Below are 18,703 nucleotides of genomic sequence, written 5' to 3'. Positions count from 1 at the left end.
GACATCCTGGATTTGGCAAGCAGCCCTGTGACCTTGGGCTCCCTGATTCCTCCCTAAAAAGCAGAGGGCCCACCTTATGTCTGAGGGTCCTTTCATCCAGAACTTTATAAGATTTTGTGAGGTTGCCTTGCCCACTTTTGCCTCGTGCAGAGGGATGAATGTATCCTTTTTTCTCTCCTTTGTACCTTGAACTACCCCAACTCCGTGTCAGAAGCATCGGTGATACATCTTTGCAGTGTTTCTTTGTAGAAAGAAGAGATGCAGGTTCTGTGTCCCCAAACACTGCCAACCAAGAGGAGAGTGATCAGATTTGCTTGTTCCATATCTGGAAACGTTGTACCTTTCAAGGTGAGTCAGGGGAAACCCCTTCATCCACTTGTGGGCGGGATAACTGCTTCTGGTTCCCAGAGCTCTGCTCTGACACCACCCCTCGAGGTCCTCTCCCCGCCGTCCAGAGAGGGTCAGGCCATCTTAATTGTGAGCTGGTGGCACTTCAGTGATTTTGTTGAGGAGTTGAGGGTGGTAGGAATTACTTGAGTTTCTAAAGATCAAACTATAGATGGGGAGCATGACTGTTTGGTTCATGCAGCAAATGAGTGTCAAGTGTTGCCCCTTGGTCAACGTAGCATGAGGTCAGAGACCTGCAAAGGCACTTGGATGCCCAGTCTAGTGTCCCTTATGGAGGGAGGTTGTAGTCTCAGAGATACCTTAGAACCTAGGAATGCCCTCCCTCAGGAGGAGACACCTGTGTTCACTCTTGGGGGATGAGTATTTATTTAAGTTTGGGGTTTCTCTCCACATTCTCTCTTTTATCAGAAGTAGCAAATCTTGTTTTTTGTGTGGGTGTGGGTGTGAGACTGTATTTTCACTAAACCTTTGTTCTTGCTGCTGTCCTGGGCTTTGATTGAAGAAAGATTCCTTCTCAAATTGGTGACTCTGCTTAAAAAAAAAACAAACGCCAAAACTTCCTGTTTTGTTTTCAGTCTTTAAAAACTACCCAAGCAATTCATGAATACTTTCACTTTGTAAAAGAGTGAAATGATACAGAGTAAAGTCTGAAGTCTTCCTTCAGCCTTCTCTGAAGGTAAACACGTGACGTGTGGTCATATTTGTTTCACATATTTTTCAACAGATGGGAACATGCACATTATTTAATCTGCTTCTTTTACTTAATGGTGTGTCCTTGAGATTTTTTTCTACATTAGTGTGTATGTGTATGTCTACCGGGATTTTGAAAACAACTTTGTAGTATTTGATTAGAGTGATTTTTTTCCCTTGAGCATCTGAGTACACATGTGTATTTCCATAGATAGATTCCTGGAAATGGAATACTAGGTCAAGGAATATGTGCTGTATATATACATATATATATATGTGTGTATGTGTGTGTATATATATATGTATATATATATATATATATATATATATATATATATATGGCCTTAAAAATCAACGTTATTAGTTATAATTTACATGCAATAAAATGCACCCATTTTAAGTATACCCTTTGAGTTTTGGTAAGTATGTTTGCCCCTGTAACTATCACTATAATCTAGATACGGAACAGTTCTCTCATTCCAAAAATTCCCCTTATGCCCCTATACAGTCGATCCTCACCTCCCAGTTTCCCGACCCAAGGCAATCCTGATCTACTTTCTGTTGATGTAGAGTAGATGTGTGTTTTCCAGAATTTTATATAAATGTAATCATACAACATGTATTCTCCTGTTGCATGGATTAACTACAAGTTGTTTATCCATTTATATGTTGATGAACATTTGGGTTTCCAGTTTTGGGCTTTTATAAATAAAGCCTCTATCAGTATTCATGTACAAGTTTTCATGTGGATGTATGTCTTCCTCTCTTGGGTAAAGACCTAAAAGTGGAATGTCTGATCATATGATAAATGTGTGTTTAACATTATAAGATACAGCCAGACTGTCTTCCAAAGTGGATATATTTCACCTTCCCACCAGCAGTGTGTGAGTGTTTTGGTTGCTCTACATCCTTGTCAACACTTGGTATTGTCAGTCCTATAAATTTTAGCCATCCTAGCAAATGAGTAATATCTCATTGTGGCTTTCATTTGCATTTCCCTGATGAGTAATGATATTTAACATTTATTTTCATGTGCCTGTTGGCCATTTGTTTGTCTTCTGTGAAGTATCTGTTTAAATCTTTTGCCTATTTTACAGGCAGATAACAGTTTTGTTAAGATATTAAGTATATTTCATATAGTATACAATTCACCCATTTAATAGTTTTTAATATAGTCAGAGTTGTGCAACCATCATCACAGTCGATATTAGAACATTTTCATCACCTCCAAAGAAATCCATAACCATTAGCAGTCACTACCCATTCTTTCCTCCCCCCAGCTCCTGGCATTTACATTATGTCTCTGGGTTTGCCTGGATATTTCATATAAATGGAATCATACAACGTGTGGTCTTTTGTGACTGTTTGGCCCATTTTTTTATTGGGTTGTTTGATCTCTCATTATTGACTTCTAGTAGTTTTGAATATTCTTTATTCATGTCTTTGTCGGATATAGGTATTGAAAATATATTCTCCTAGTCTGTGTCTTTCATGTTCATTTTTTTTTTTACAGTATCTTTGGAAGAATATGTTTTATGTTGATGTCCATTTTAATATATTTTTTAATGGTTTGTGTTTTTTGTGCCCTAAAAATCTTTGTCTCTTCCAGGCCCAGGAAAATGTCTCTCCTATGGTTTTTTTTTTTTTTCCAGAAGTTTATAGGCTTAGCTTTTATGTTTAGGTCTGGTTGTTTCTCTTGATCTGTTTTCTCCAAAAATTATTTCCTTAGGGCTTGATTCTTCTGTGTGAGTTAGCTGCCTGTCTGTGTTATTTTTCCTCGTGTGTTGGGTGGCTCTTGGTTGTGTGCCCATGTTGGTACTCAAATCCCTGTGCCTACTGGTGGAGGCCGATTCTGATTCCAGGCTTAATGGGGAAGAGGCGGTAAGTCTTGCTTGGTTGCGGGGGCTGCTAGCGTATGTTCGAAGGTCAGGGCGGGGGCTTTGATGGCTTTCTCGCATGCTTCTCTCTCCAGCCCCTATATCCACACCCACGTGTTCCATGGGACAAAGAACAAGGTTGCTGGGCACAAGCAAGGCGCTGATGGGGCACTTGCTCCACTGGGTCCTGATTCCTCTCAGTGCTCTTGTCCAGGTGTCTTTCTTGCTCCTTGTTACATCTGACTCTGAGTTTGTGAAGCCCCCAGCTCCTTCCTACTTCTGGGGTGGCTCTCTTCTGCATATTCTGCATGTATTTTTCTCTCTTTGTTGGTTTGGTTCTTACTGCTTCATATTTTTAGGAATTCTTTAGTAATTCTGGTCTTTTGATGGTACTTCTGTTTTCCAGTGCTTTTGGATTTCTTCTTCTCTGTGATCTGTCATTTTAAGGGAAGTAGGGAGAAAGGGGATGTGGATGTGGGTACTTTGCCAATTTGATTTGGTTTCTGTGACTAACCTTCTAGAAAACCTAGACTTGGGAATGCAACAGTGAGGTGGGGAACATTGGAAGAAGGGAGGGAAACTGAGAGACGGGACAGAAGGACCAGGAAAGTTGTAGCAGAGAAGGGGCTTTACACCCCCAGCGCTGAGCTAGGACTCCGCTCTTGCCATCTTCATGGCTGCAGTGGCCTGCGTGGCATCCTCCTCCTCAGGGCACCTGCCAGCTTGTGAGCAGCATGGGCTCCATGCTCAGGTTGGATTAAGAGTTAGAAGCCTCAGGCCTCCCAGTGCCTTCCCCTGGCCCCTATGTCCTTCCCAAGGAAGTGTCAGCCTGGAGAGGGGTGGGTGGTGCTCCTACCCTGACAGGTGCCTTCTTAAGGGGAGAGCCTTTCTTCAGGTTGTCCAGGACTCACCTGTGCTGGGCTGTATAGATGAGCGACTGAACACTCATTCCTCATCATTTCCCTTAGTGCCCCTTAGGAGGAAACAGGAAATCTTATTTGGTCGTGACCTCTGGACCACAGCTGTGGCCTTATCTCTTCAGGTCGAGCCCCTGGTTATCACTTTATTGTCCACACCCCTGGTCAGGAGTCTAAGAGGGCTCCGTTTGGCCTGGTGTGAGCCATCCCTGCCCTAATTCTGGACAGGTCAGGACATCCTGACTCCCCAGTGGGGCTGTTTCCAGCCTGGTTGAACTTGGCAGAGATTTCCTTGGTTGGGGTCCCTCCTCCTGTTCTCTAAGCCCTGTCGGCCTGGCCCCAGGCCTGGGCTTTGACAAGCCCAGGCCGTCTCCCCACTTCCTCCCCGGTCCCTGCCACCCCATTGCTCCCTGGCAGGGTCTCTGGGAAAGAAGTGGCATTAAGACTTGCCTGAAAGACTGCGTACGATGTTAGAAAATTTTAATTTTTTTCAGATGTCAAGTTAGCCATGCTTTACTGTTACTATTTTGAAAGATGAATTAAAAATGTACAAAAGACAGTAAGAAATGTCTTCATCACAACCCTTTTCCCCAGCACCCAGATTCCCTTCAGAAACAGTCATTGTTACTAGTTCCTTGAATATTTTTCCATCAAGATTTTATACAAGCACAAGTGTGTATGTTTAGTCTTTCTCTTTACACAGGTGCACTCTATGAACGCTCTTTTGTATCTTTTTTCACTTAACTAGATGTTTAATTTTTTGGACTATATATTTTTGCGGTTCAAAATTCAAAACAAATCTCTCCTCATAACTTTGTGCTGTGCCACCCAGTCCTCCCATCGCCCCCACCCCCCCACACACAGCAAGGAATAATGTGTGCATATATGTGTATTTAGTCCGAGTCTGGCTAATCTTGTTTTTTCTGTTCTTTTACCCAAATAGAGGCATTCCACACCTATGTATCTTTCTATCTAATAGTATAAATCCTGCAGGTGTCAGTGTGAAGATTCCCATTGCTCTTCTTTCGTGTCTCTCTTTCCTCTCACAACATTCCTCCGTCAGGATGTACCAGAACCTCACAGTCTGTTGAAACGTAGAGGGAGGGTGTGGGCAGCATTCCAGGTGAGCGGCTGGCATGAGCCAAGGCAAGGTGGGCAGGAAGTGCTAGGAGGTACAGGCCCTGGGAGCACACGGAAGGCATGGGGGAGTAGTTGGATGGAAACCGTAGACCCGGACTGTGTGTACAATGCCTTTGGGGGGTGGGGTGTGTTGAGGAGGGGTGAGTAACTTAGCAGCCAGAAAGATCAAGGTGGGCTGAAACCACACTGCTGACCCACCTGCTGTAGGACCTGCTGGGGTTGGGATGGTTCTGGTAGAGACGAACCTGCTCCCGTTTCTGGTGTGATCACGCCCCATCCAAGTGTCACGTGTATAGCAGTAATGCACCGACAGACTGCCCCTGCAGACATGGAGCCTTCGACCGTCTATCTCATGATCAGCTTCTTTACTCTCATGACATGAAATTCATACATAATGTAACCCACCAACACACAGTTTTTAAAAAATCAGTTTAATGTGTTTAATGTCCTATTAACAAGGGAGACATAAAAGGAAAGTGTATATCCTAAAATGCATAGTGTTTGGTATCTAAATGCTCAGGTATGACTGCATTAAAAAAGGCTCCCTCACAGATTTCCAGAATGTTCCCAGGTCAGCAGGCAGCCCCATACCCTTTGAGAACCGTGGGACTGGGCCAGGCTGTGTATTGCCAGTGTGCTCACTTCTTTATATCTTTATTTCAGAGAGGTGCAGTAGAGTTCACTTCCATTTGCCATATCGGTGGCAAGTCTTAGATGGAGGCTCGTGGAAGGATCTGAACAAAATGTACCTTATTGAAGAGGCCTATTGCAATCCTGCAAGAAATGGGTATGAAATATGTCACTTGTGTCTGCTTTGTGCCTGGGCTTTTGTGTGTGGTACGGGAAGTTTAGACACAGAAGGGTTTAGTTTTGATGGGCTTCATACACAGACGCACACACACAGAGTAAGGAGGCGGGAAGCTCCCTGCACGAAATTGGGAGTTGATGGTCCTGCTGGTGGCTGGTGCCCTTGTTGCCCCATCTTCCTCTTTTTTCACGGAGGAGCTATGGGGAGAGAAGGGGTGGGTACCAAGTAAGTTCTGAATTATTTGATGCTGGGATTGATCATGTAAATATATCCTCATTGATTAGTCCAGAAAAGGAAGAGGCAATCATTTGTGAAATTTACAGCCTTTGCCTGTAAAGTCATACAGCTGAACTACTGTTTATTGTTCAACCTTTTTTATTTTCCTAAGTATGTCCTAGTATTTTCACTTAGTCAGTTGAGAGTAAATGGGGAAGTCCTGGGTAGCCTTATTTTCAAATCTTGGATTAAACTTGCTAAAATGTGTTGCCAAGAAGAGAATTTGAGCCCGTTTTTTGAGTGGATAAAATAAATTTGTGCTTAGGGTGCAATTATATGCAAATTGCTACTGGTAAAGCATGTGAAACAAATTATCCCCCTTCAGAAGATTAAGTGGCTCACATAACCAGCTCTTACCTACGTCCCCCCTTTCTTTCTCTTCCCTTTTTTTTGAGGCTTTTTAAGTTAAAATTTATACTCGGTGACATGCACAGATATTAAGTATATAGTTCAGTGAGTTTTGAGGAAGGTATGTACGCTTGCAGTAGCCAACGCTCTGATCCAGCTGTAGATCATTTTCATCACCCAGAAGGTCCCCTCCTACCCCCTTCCAGTCAGTGCCCACCCTGTAAACCACTGCTGTTCCAACGTCTGTCAGCACAGATAGTCTCTCCTGTCCTTGAACCTCATCTGAATGGAGCTACTCTGGACTGTTGCCTGGAGGCTTCTCTCAGGGCTCTGTTCTTGACGCTCCTCCCGGGCCACGTGTGTGCAGGCTTCCTTGGGGTAGGCGTTCAGGGGTGCGCCTGCTGGGAGGTAGGCTGGTCCCTCCTCAGTTCTGCCAGGGGATGCCAGATTCTTTTCCACAGTGATTGTACTGCACATTTGGTGTAGTCTGACGTCTGCGCTTTTCTAGTCTTCGGTGTAAAATAAGGTCTCCATTTTCATATCCCTGAGTCCTGGTGAGGGAAAGTGTCTCTTCACATGTTCAGTGGCCATTTATGCTTCTTCTGCTGTGAAATGTCTGTGCTTGTAGTTTGTTTTGTTGAGGGGGAAGGTTGTGTTCTTCATTAGTTAGTTTTGGAACTCTTCAAGTTTCTGAGTATTAAATGTGTGTTGAAAATAAATGAACTCCTGTCAGCTTATGATACCTGTTAATGAAGAGAAGTATTTATCCATTCTTTCCTTTATAGTTTTATACTTTTTTCTTTTCTTTTTTTTTTGGAGGTTTTATACCTTTTGTGTCGTAAGAAATCCTTCCTTATCCTGAGACCATAAAATATTTATCCTGAATTTTCTTTAAAAATTTTTAACATTTTAAGAACTGTATTAACCTCTCCTTGCGTGTGGTGAAGTGTAGGTCCAGTTTCATTCTTATGCAGATGAATTACCAGTTTTTCCAAAGACCACTTTTTAAAAATATATTTAAAACATTTAGAGTTTGGGATTGACATGTATACACTGTTATATTTAAGATAGATTACCAACAAGGACCTATCGTATAGCACAGGGAACTCTGCTCAATATTCTGTAATAACCTAAAGGGGAAAAGAATTTGAAAAAGAATAGATACATGTATATGTATAATTGAATCACTTTGCTGTACACCTGAAACTAAGACAACGTTGTTAATCAACTATACTCCAATATAAAATAAAAAATTTTAAAGAAAGAAGTAAACCATTAAAAAAATAAAATGTTAGGATAAAAAAAGTAAAAAAAAAAAAGTATTCAAAAAGTAAATCAAAAAAAAAAACCAAAACAAAAATCAAAATGAGACAAATGAACCAAAATATATATGGGATAAAGGATAAACCGCATAGAGAAGAAATATTCCAAGTGATTTGTTTAATATGTTGTAATTCGACTCTACATCTTTAGAAAGATATGTTCTTACAGACGAAAGAACAGCAAAAAAAAAAAAAGTCTTAAACTCTACTCAGCAAAAAAATAAAATTTAAAAATTGTGATAAAATAGACATAACATAAAATTTACCATCTTAACCATTTTTAAGTGTAAGGTTCAGTGGCATTAAACACATTCACATTGTAGTGCAGCCATCTACCATTCATTTCCAGAAGTCAGTCGATTTTTAAACCCGCCAAAACTGAGCCAGATTTGGCAAAATGTGAATACATTTTATAGCTTAATTTCAGACTTAGCTGCTAAGTACTGCTTTTGTAAGTAGGCCATCTTTTTTGCACCTGTTTTCAGTGCTGTCTGTCAGATGTTGAGTGTCAGGTGTTGAGTTAGCAAATACACACCCGTCTGTTTCTGGCCTCTTCTGTTTCATTGGTCTGGGTGTCTCTGTGTCAACATCACACTCTCTCATGTAGAAGAGCTTTACAGTATGTTTAAGCATGTGATAAGGCAAATCCCCACCTTATTTTTCCTCAAATTGTCTTGCCTCTTGGTCTTTTGCTCCTCTTTAGAAATTTTAAAATCTGCCCGTTGGTTTTCACAAAAAACACTGTTGTGATTTTTTTTAACTTGAAATTGCATTGTCTATTATCAGTTTGGGGAGAACTGACATCATAATGATGCCAAGGCTTTCTATTCATATACATGATAGCATCTCATTTAAACGTTCTTTACTATTTTTCAGTAGTTCTCTAATTTTCTCCATTAAGGTCTTGTATATCTTTTGTTAGATTTTTTTTTTTCTTTAGGGATTTATTAGCTTCTTCATTTCCTTTTTCAAAAAAAATTTCTCCAGTTTTTTTGAGAGATAATTGACATACAACACTGTAGAAGTTTAAGGTGTAGAGCACGATGACTTGACACAAGTGTATATTGCCAAGTGATTACTGCAGTAGGTTTAGTTAATATCCAGCACCTCATATAGTTACCCCTACCCATTTTTTTTCTTGTGAGAATTTTTAATATTTATTTTCTTAGCAACGTTCAAATTACCATACAGCATCATTAACTATAGTTAATCATGTTGTGCATTACATCCCTAGTTACATTTTTTTGTTGCTGTATTTTCTCCCTGCTGATGTGTAGAAATGCAGTTGACTTTTCTATCTTATATCCTGCAACTTTACTAAAATACCTTAACTCAGAATCTACTGATAATTTATTTGAATTATCTGTATAGTTATCTATATGTTCTAGATATCTGTATAGAAATTAATATCTGTGAATAGCAGTTTGTTTTCCCTTTTCAATTCTTACACATTTTATTTCTTTTTATTGTCTTATTATAGTGGCTAAGATCTCCTGTACCGTGCTGAATAGACGTGGTGATAGCTGAAAGATTATTCTTTTCTTCTTTTTTTCCTAATTGTAAAAGGAGTAATTTTAAAATGTTTTTCCTTAAGCATGTGTGAATGTTTGGAACCTTTGGCATTGCTAATCAATTCTAGTTTTATTCCTAGTATGCCAGGAGTTTTTTTTTTTTAATTGTGTATGGAAATTGAAGTTTATTGAGTGCTATTTCTATGTTAATTAAGAGCCAATGTTTTGTTCTCCTTTACTTGTTAACGCAGTGATTTGCATTAATTTTCTAATGTTAAGTCCATTGCATTCCCAGACTGAAGTCATACGTAGCCTGTGTACACATGCACATATGCACATGATGGTGAACTTTGTATTGCCAGTATTTGGTCTAAGATTTTTGTATTTACGTTTGAATAAGATTGGTCTATAATTGTTTCATACTGTCTTTGCCTGTTTTTTTTAATTGAAGTATAGTTGATGTACAATATTATATAAGTTACAGGTGTACAGTATAAATGATGCCTGGTTTTTATATTATGAAATTCCTAGCCTCATAAAAATGAGATTGGGATGGATTCTTTTCCTATCCTGAAAAAATCCTGTGAAATTAGAATTATTTTTTTCCTGAATGATCATGTTTCTAAAAATTTCTGGGCCTGATGTTTAATTCCTGAGAAGATTTTAAACTACTGACCCAATTTCTTATAATTGTTTTAGGACCAGTCAGGTTTTCTGTTTTTCCTTGAGTCAACTTGGTAAGTTGATATTTTTTCTAGGAGTTTGTTCATTTTATTTATTTTCAAACTTTTACTGTCATAAAGTTACTTATAATATCCCTTTTACTGTCTATGCCATCTTTAATTTTGTCCCCTTTTACAGTTCTAATCTTTTTTCTCTCCCTGTCTTTTTTCTTGATCAATCTTGCAGAGATTTATTAATTTTACTAATATTTTTCTTTTTTAGAGGAACAAACTTTTCTCCTTTTTTGATCTCATAGATTAGATGACCCATGATTTATTTCTAAGTGTATTTTAAAATTAGTTTTAAAATTTAAATTCAAATGGATTGCATTGTGGTCAGGCTATATAAGAGATTCTTCGAATTTTGTTGAGGCTTGCTTTATGGGTGTAGTACATGGTTAGTTTTGGTAAAATTCTGTGTATGCAGAGTCTTTTGGCTGTGGTGTTAGATGAAGTGTGTTAATTGTGTGGTTCTAATCTTCTTTATCCTTATTGATTTCTTTGTCTGCTTCTTGTGTCAGTTACTCAAAGGTATGTTAACATTCACTATGAATTTGTCGGTTCTCCTTGTAATTCCATCAATTTTTATTTTATATATTTAAAAACTATTATGAAGTATATAGAAGTTTAAAACTTTTATCTTCCTGTTAAATTGAGCCTATTAGCAATAGAAAGTGGATGCTTTTTATTTCTAGTAATGCTTTTATGCCTTAAGTCTGTTTCGTTTGATATTAATATATATAACTAAGCCAGCTTTTTTTTTAGCTACTGTTCACTATTTTACTTTCAAGCTCTTTTGTTTACATTTTAGTTATATTTCCTGTAAACACTGTAGAACTGGTTATTTTTTCAGTATGACAATCTTTCTCTTTTAATCAAAAGTTAAATATTGTGGTTTATCCATTTGTTGTGATTACCTATACATTTGAATTTATTTATTCTACTGTCTGTTTTGGTTTTTGCTATTTGACCTGCTTTTTCTATTTTTCTTTTCCCTTTTTGATCTTCTCTGAGATGTTTCCACATTTGATTTTTTGTTTTCCCCCTCATCTACTAATTTGGAAGTTACATAGTGAATTTCTGTTCTTTTAGTGATTACCCTGGAAAACAGACCCTGTAACTTAATATACCTTAGTTTAACAATTTAAGCTAATCTATACCTTTTATCATTCTCCTGAACAATAAAAGAATCTTGAACACTTGAATTCTGACTAGTTCCATTCATACTTATATACTACTTGTGTGAATTTGGGAAAAGTACTTAGCCGTCCTGTGCCTCAGTTTCTGCATATGTCAAGTAGATAAAAATAATAGTTCCTATATCAAAGTGTTATTTTGAGAATTAAAAGAATTAATGTGTGTAAAACACTCAGAACAATGCCAGGCATGTAAGATGTGCTGTGTAAATATTGCTTCTATTATTTTCTTAATCCCAGAAGTTAGAAATTAGCCTTGTTTTATACAGTCAGTATTTGTTTAAATTTAAATGTTTACCATTTTGGTTTTTTTAATGTTTTCTTTTAATCAATATTTATTTCATATTGAAGTATAGGTTTTTTTTTTTCTTTTTTTGGCCTCGCCACACAGCTTGTAGGATCTCAGTTCCCTGACCAGGGATTAAACATGGGCCACAGCAGTGAAAGCCTGGAATCCTAACCACTAGGCCACCAGGGAACTCCCCGAAGTATAGTTGATTTATAGTGTTGTGCTATTGTCTGCTGTACAGCATAGTGATTCAGTTATACATGTATATACCTGTTTTTAGATATTCTTTTCCATTATGGTTTATCATACGATATTGAATATAGTTTTCTGTGCTATACAGTAGGACTTTGTTGTTTGTCCATTCTATTTATAAAAGCTTACATCTGCCAAACCCCACCTCCCACTCCATCCCTCCTCCAGCCCCCTTCCCCCTCCCCCTTGGCAACCACCAGTCTGTCTCTATGTCCATGTTTCTGTTTCTGTTTCATAGATAGGTTCATTTGTGTCATGTTTTAGACTCCACAGATAAGTGATATTATATGGTATTTGTCTTTCTCTTTCCGACTTCACTTAGTATGATAATTCTAGTTGCATCCACATTGCTGCAAATGACATTATTTTGTTCTTTTTTATGGCTGAGTAATATTCCATTGTATATATGTACCACATCTTTTTTATCCATTCATCTGTGGATGGACGTTTAGGTTTACCATTTTGTTTTTGCGCACAATTCCTTTGTTCATATGTTTCTGTGAGGATCATTTTCCTTTGAGTTCATGTTCTAGAAGTTAGTTTAGTGAGAGTCTAGGGGCAGATGTATTTTTTGTTTGTCTGAAAGTGTTTTTATTTCATCTTCATTCTTGAAAGATAGTTTTATTGGGTATTTTCTCTCAGTTCTTCAAAGATTATTCCATTGTTTTCTGCTTCCATTGCTTCTATTTAGAAGTTCGCTGTCAGTATAAATGTGTTAGTTTTTTGGGGCTACCATAACAGATTGCCAGAAACTTGGTGACTTAAGACAACAAAAATTTATTGTCATAGTTCTGGAGGCTGGAAGTCCAAAGTCAAGGTGTCAGCAGGGCCATGCTCTGTCTGAAGACTCCAGGGGAAGATCCTTCCTTGCTTCTTCCTAGCTCCTGGTGGTTGTTAGCAGTCCTTGGTGGTGTTCCTTGGCATTCCCAGGTTTATAGCTGCACTGCTGTAATCTCTACCTTTGTTGTCTCATGGCTTTCTCCCACGTGTCTCTGTCTGTGTCCAAATTTCCTTCTTCTTATAAGGACACCAGTCATTGAATTAGGGCTCAAGCTAATTGAGTATGACCTCATCATAACTTGATTACATCTGTGAAGACCATATTTCCAAATTTACAGGTACCAAGAGTTAGGACTCGAATATATCTTTGTAAGGACACAGTTCAACCCATCATGATAGGTAATCTCTTTTTTCTCTCTGACTACTTTAAATATCTCGTCATTCTTTGGTGCTACAGTTTCACTAAGATCTGTCTATGTGTGGATTTATATTTATTTAATCTACTTACAATTTGTTGTGCTTTCTGAGTGGGAGGCTTTATGTTTAATCAATTCTGGAAGCTCCTCAGGCATGATCTCTTCAAGTATTGCTTCTCTGAACTTCTGGTTAGACATATGTTAAGGTCTTCTTGCTTTATCTTTTATGTCTTTTAACCTCTCTCATTCTCTCTGCTGTATGCAGGGGAATTGCTTCACTTGTTCACCCAGTTCGCTAGTTCAGCCTTGTCTGAGTTGCACTGTGTCCTATCTATTGTGGTTTAAATTTTTTAATTATTATATTAATTCTAAAGGTTAATTAATTCTAAAGGTTAGTTAATAATATTAATTAATTAATATTAATTAATTAATAATATTAATTTCAAAGTTATCTGGTTAATTCTTTTTTTATATAAATTTATTTATTTATTTGTTTGTTTTTATTTTTGGCTGTGTTGGGTCATCCTTGCTGTGTGTAGGCTTTCTCTAGTTGTGGCGAGCGGGGGCTACTCTTTGTTGTGGTGCACAGGCTTCTCATTGTCGTGGCTTCTCTTGTTGCGGAGCATGGGCTCTAGGTGCATGGGCTTCAGTAGTTGTGGCACGTAGCTCAGTAGTTGTGGCTTGTGGGCTCTTGAGCGCAGGTTCAGTAGTTGTGGCACACGGGCTTAGTTGCTCCGTGGCATGTGGGATCTCCTGGGGCCAGGACTCAAACCTGTGTCCCTTGCATTGGCAGACAGATTCCCAACCACTGTGCCACCAGGGAAGCCCTACCTGGTTCATTCTTATAGTTTATTTTATTTTATTTATTTTAATAACATCTTTATTGGATAATTGCTTTACAATGGTGTGTTAGTTTCTGCTTTGTAACAAAGTGAATCAGTTATACATGTACATATCTCCCCATATCCCCTCCCTCTTGCGTCTCCCTCCCACCCTCCCTATCCCACCCCTCTAGGTGGTCACACAGCACCGAGCTGATCTCCCTGTGCTATGCGGCTGCTTCCCACTATCTATCTATTTTACATTTGGTAGTATATATAAGTCCATGCCACTCTCTTAATTCGTCCCAGCTTACCCTTCCCCCTCCCCATGTCCTCAAGTCCATTCTCTACGTCTGCGTCTTTATTCCTGTCCTGCCCCTAGGTTCTTTAGAACCATTAAAAAAAAATTTTTTTTTTTAGATTCCATATATATGTGTTAGCATACGGTATTTGTTTTTCTCTTTCTGACTTACTTCACTCTGTATGACCGACTCTAGGTCCATCCACTTCACTACAAATAACTCAATTTCGTTTCTTTTTGTGGCTGAGTAATATTCCATTGTATATATGTGCCACATCTTCTTTATCCATTCATCTGTCGATGGACACTTAGGTTGCTTCCATGTCCTGGCTATCGTAAATAGAGCTGCAGTGAACATTGTGGTACATGATTCTGAATTATGGTTTTCTCAGGGTATATGCCCAGTAGTGGGATTGCTGGGTCATATAGTAGTTCTATTTTTAGTTTTTTAAGGAACTTCCATACTGTTCTCCATAGTGGCTGTATCAATTTACATTCCCACCAACAGTGCAAGAAGGGTTCCCTTTTCTCTACACCCTCTCCAGCATTTATTGTTTGTAGATTTTTTGATGATGGCCATTCTGACTGGTGTGAGGTGATACCTCATTGTAGTTTTGATTTGCATTTCTCTAATGATTAGTGATGTTGAGAAATGTCTAAGTCTTCTGCCCATTTTTGGATTGGGTTCTTTGTTTTTTGATATTGAGCTGCATGAGCTGTTTATTTATTTTGTAGATTAATCCTTTGTCAGCTGCTTCATTTGCAAATGTTTTCTCCCATTCTGAGGGTTGTCTTTTTGTCTTGTTTATATTTTCCTTTGCTGTGCAAAAGCTTTTAAGTTCCATTAGGTCCCATTTGTTTATTTTTGTTTTTATTTCCATTTCTCTAGGAGGTGGGTCAAAAAGGATCTTGCTGTGATTTATGTCATAGAGTGTTCTGCCTATGTTTTCCTCTAAGAGTTTTATAGTGTCTGGCCTTACATTTAGGTCTTTAATCCATTTTGAGTTTATTTTTGTGTATGGTGTTAGGGAGTGTTCTAATTTCATACTTTTACATGTGGCTGTCCAGTTTCTTATAGTTTCTTTATCCTTAACTCATACTTGTGATACTCAATTTAACTTTCAAAAACACTTCATACATATTGCATATTTATATCCAAGAACTCTAATGTTTGTTGTCTTTGGTGGACTGATTGTTTTTGCTGGGTTTTGCTCATGGTGTCTTGTTCCTGATTTATTTGATTGTAAGCCCATGTTTGCTGAAACTTTACCTGTGGAAATTCTTTTGAGGCCTGAGTTGAAGGTGAATTCCTTCCAGAGGGGATTTGTGTTTGCTTCTCTGGGAATTGCCACGGTGAGTCTTTCAAGTTAATTCTCACGCAGGAAGTGTGAATTAACTTTTGTGAGGCCTGAGTGGTTTATGAGTTCTCAGTGGAAGTTTTCTTCCTTTCCATCCAAAGCTAACACTGACACAGGCAAATTTCCTTGCTGACTTTCTTTGCAAAGCAGATTCCTTTCCTGGCCTCCCTTCACTAAGGATATATGTAGTCTTTTAGGATCATGGTTTTATGCAGAAGTGTCTCTTCGGAGATTTGACCCCTGACCATATTCAGATCCTACATTTGTTTTCTGTTTCCTCATTGCTGCTAAAAATAGGGCTTTTTGTCGTTACTCACTGACACTGCCCTTGGACAGCCACTGGCTTTAGTCCTCATTCACCTGTCTGGTTCCAGACCTTCCGTTTGCTCTTGGGGCACTTCAGCATTTGGAAAGGGAATAGATCCTGGTGGCTCAGAGTACAGGCTGTTCTGCCAAACTGCTTGACTTAAACCCCAGCTCTGCCATCGATTAGCTGTTTGACCTTGGACAGGTTTCTGAACCTTCCTGGGCTTCTGTTTTCATATCTGTGAAATGGGGATAAGTTGCAACTTCAGTGTTATGAAGACTTAATCCCTTAATATGTACAAAGCACTTCGTACAGGGGCTGGCCCACATGCATTCAATGTATGTTAAACTATTTTTGGCTTCTGAGGATTTCTGTTTCTTGCTATCTCAGCAATGCATTTTAAAAAAGAATATTTTAACCAGCGTTTTCTGTGTAGTGAAAGGAATGTCATGATAACAGGTTTTCCATATTACTGTGATTTTATTATTTTCACACAGCAAAATGGATCTTAAAAAGCAGGTCCCGCATCCCACCCCAACACATTTTTGTAAATGTTCAGGTCACATGTATGTTCACATCTTCCAGCAGAGTATCTAGAAGACCATGGGGGAGCTGAGTATCTGAGTCCATGTGGCTGGTGGGTTTTCAGTTTACTTCTCATGTTCTTTTGTAGGATCGTGTGCACCAGTAGCTTTCTCACTGGTTTTCTGAACTTTAACTCCATGACGTTTGGTTCCACCTTGGCTCGCCGCCTCTCCACGGCCTCCTCGCTCACCAAACCTCCACACTTTGTCCTCACCACTGAGTGGGTTTGGTACTGGAACGATGAATTTGGCTTTTGGCAGGAGTATGGAAGACAAGTAAGTGTCACGGAAAGAGGGTGAGTGTTCCTTCCTGAGGGTCCATGATGGGGGAGCCTTTCCAAACATGGGCACAAGGATTGCTCTGGGGAGCCCTTGACAGAGCCAAAGATCCCCAGGTCCCCTTATGACGCACTTGCTTTGCAGGAATTATGGCAAAATGGGATAATTTAGAGTTCATTTGTATGAGGTTCCATCTTTGAACAATTAGCTATCTGTTCGTTCATCAGGACTGAATGACTTTAGTTGTAGTGAGATCACATTTCGTTAAATGGGGTAGAAAGATGCCTCTCTTACTGTTGAGCAGTAACTCCAGAGCAAGTGCCTGTGTGTGCTGGAGTGTTTGTGTAGCTGTGGAATAAAGCTGAAGGCTTTTCAAAGCTAGCTTTCTGCCTTATCTGTAACAGCAACTTTACAGAAGGTGGGCAGGTATACGAAAATTGACTGATTTCAGCTGTTGATTTGGTATCTGTGTCGAATAATTGCTGCTGTTAATTATTCAAAGATGTTTGTGGATGAATCAGATTAAAGGGAGCCCCCTGGTTACCTGTAGAGGTATAAGTATAGGGAGGTCACCATTTCAATAGTGACACGTTCTCCCAAATGAAAATTGGGATATGTGGTCTAATAGACATTTGTATTCTTCTGGGTTGTAAGATGCTATAGTAGTAAGGCTTTAGTTTCTACTGCACTTGGGATATCTTTTTCTCTGGGACTCGGTAATGTGAGCTTCATGGGAGCTTTTGCCACTGGTGTGCCCCCCCTGCTGAGGGTGGTGCCTGTACCTGGCAGATCCTCAGGAGTTAGACTGGCCAGTTGAAGGACAGAGGTGTTGCTGCAGGACAGAGGTGTTGCTGCCTGTGCCCGCTGGCCAGTTGGACACGGTCACTCTCAGGAGATGGCTTGTGCCCTCATTCTTCCCCTCCACTTCTGCCAGTGCTGGCCTTCCCGCTTCACTGCTCTGTCCGTCCTCTTCCCAACCCGTCTCCCTCTCTGAGCGTCCTGGGGGTTCCTTCTGTCTTCCCTGGATTTGTCCAGGGAGGCTCTCCAGCATTGCTCTGGGTTTGGTCAGGAGGGGGGTGCAGAGGCCAAGCCTGGCATTGAGCGGGAGAGATGATGATGAGTGGAGCTCACCCGGAGGCGTCATGGAGGAACACACAGCAGGCAAGAAGCAACTGGCAAATGTGACAGCCGCTCACGTTTTGTTTGGTGATTCGTCCCCCTTCTGGGAGCTGAGTGGGATGATACGGGACCCTGGGTGACTTCAGAAACTGCGTTGTCACAACTTTGGGGACAGGGGTCTTTCTCCTCCAAACAACTGAACTCAGGGTTTTCCCTTTTTCTTTTCTAGGCTGCTACTCCTTTATTGCAGTGTAGCCAGAGTGCATAGTTTAGAACATTGAGTATTTAGAATAGCGAGAATCTCTGGGAATAAACTGTGGGTTTTACCAACATACCACACGCTGGTGCATTCAGATGTGCACGTGCGGACTCGATGACTTTCGGCTGTATGGTCTCATTTTGTACCAACGGCAGGGCCCCTCATAGGGTGACCTGTCCATTCTAGCTCTTCCTTTTCCACACACTTCTGATGTCACCCTATAATTGGATTTCTTTCTTAGTTTTCTGCTAATTGCCAGTTCAAGACAGTTTTCTCTTGATTATCAGAAAAGCTGGGTTCTTTTCTGCCTGAGCTCAGGATATACGCCCAAATTTCAGGTCCAGGTTGCCTCCACCCTGTATTAATTTCCTGGGTCATCATAGCAAAGTACCACAAACTAGGTGGCTTAGAGCAGCAGGGGTTTGTTGTCTCACAGCTCTGGAGGCTGGAAACTGAAATCCAGGTGGCAGCAGGGCCATGTTTTCTCTGAAACCTGTAGGGAATTCTTGCTTGTCTTTTCCTCAGTTCTGGTGGTTTGCTGGTGATCTGTGGTGTTCCTCAGTTGTATTTGCATCACTCTAATCTCTACCTGCTCATCAGTAGCATTCCTCATGTGGCCGTCCTCTTATGAGGACATTGGTCATGTTGGTTAAGGGCCCACCTACTCCAGTATGATCTCATCTTAAATAATTACATCTGCAATGACCCTATTTCCAAATAAGG

At 39.8% G+C, this 18,703-nt stretch overlaps 1 protein-coding gene across 1 annotated transcript in view; it reads left to right on the top strand.

Moving 5' to 3' along the window:
• PARP12 (poly(ADP-ribose) polymerase family member 12) overlaps positions 1-18,703 on the top strand; it is a 44,747-nt gene that overhangs the window by 10,173 nt on the left and 15,871 nt on the right. Inside the window, exons 4-6 of the mRNA XM_079931329.1 lie at positions 250-348; positions 5,696-5,819; positions 16,413-16,599. Coding sequence (XP_079787455.1) covers positions 250-348; positions 5,696-5,819; positions 16,413-16,599 — 410 coding nt within the window. The remainder of the gene's footprint in view (positions 1-249; positions 349-5,695; positions 5,820-16,412; positions 16,600-18,703) is intronic.

The sequence above is a fragment of the Stenella coeruleoalba genome (genome assembly GCF_951394435.1).
Source record: "Stenella coeruleoalba genome assembly, chromosome: 9".
In the NCBI taxonomy this organism is placed as follows: Eukaryota; Metazoa; Chordata; class Mammalia; order Artiodactyla; family Delphinidae; genus Stenella; species Stenella coeruleoalba.
Note: the sequence above shows the minus strand (reverse complement) of the source record. Positions and strands in the feature narration are given on the sequence as shown.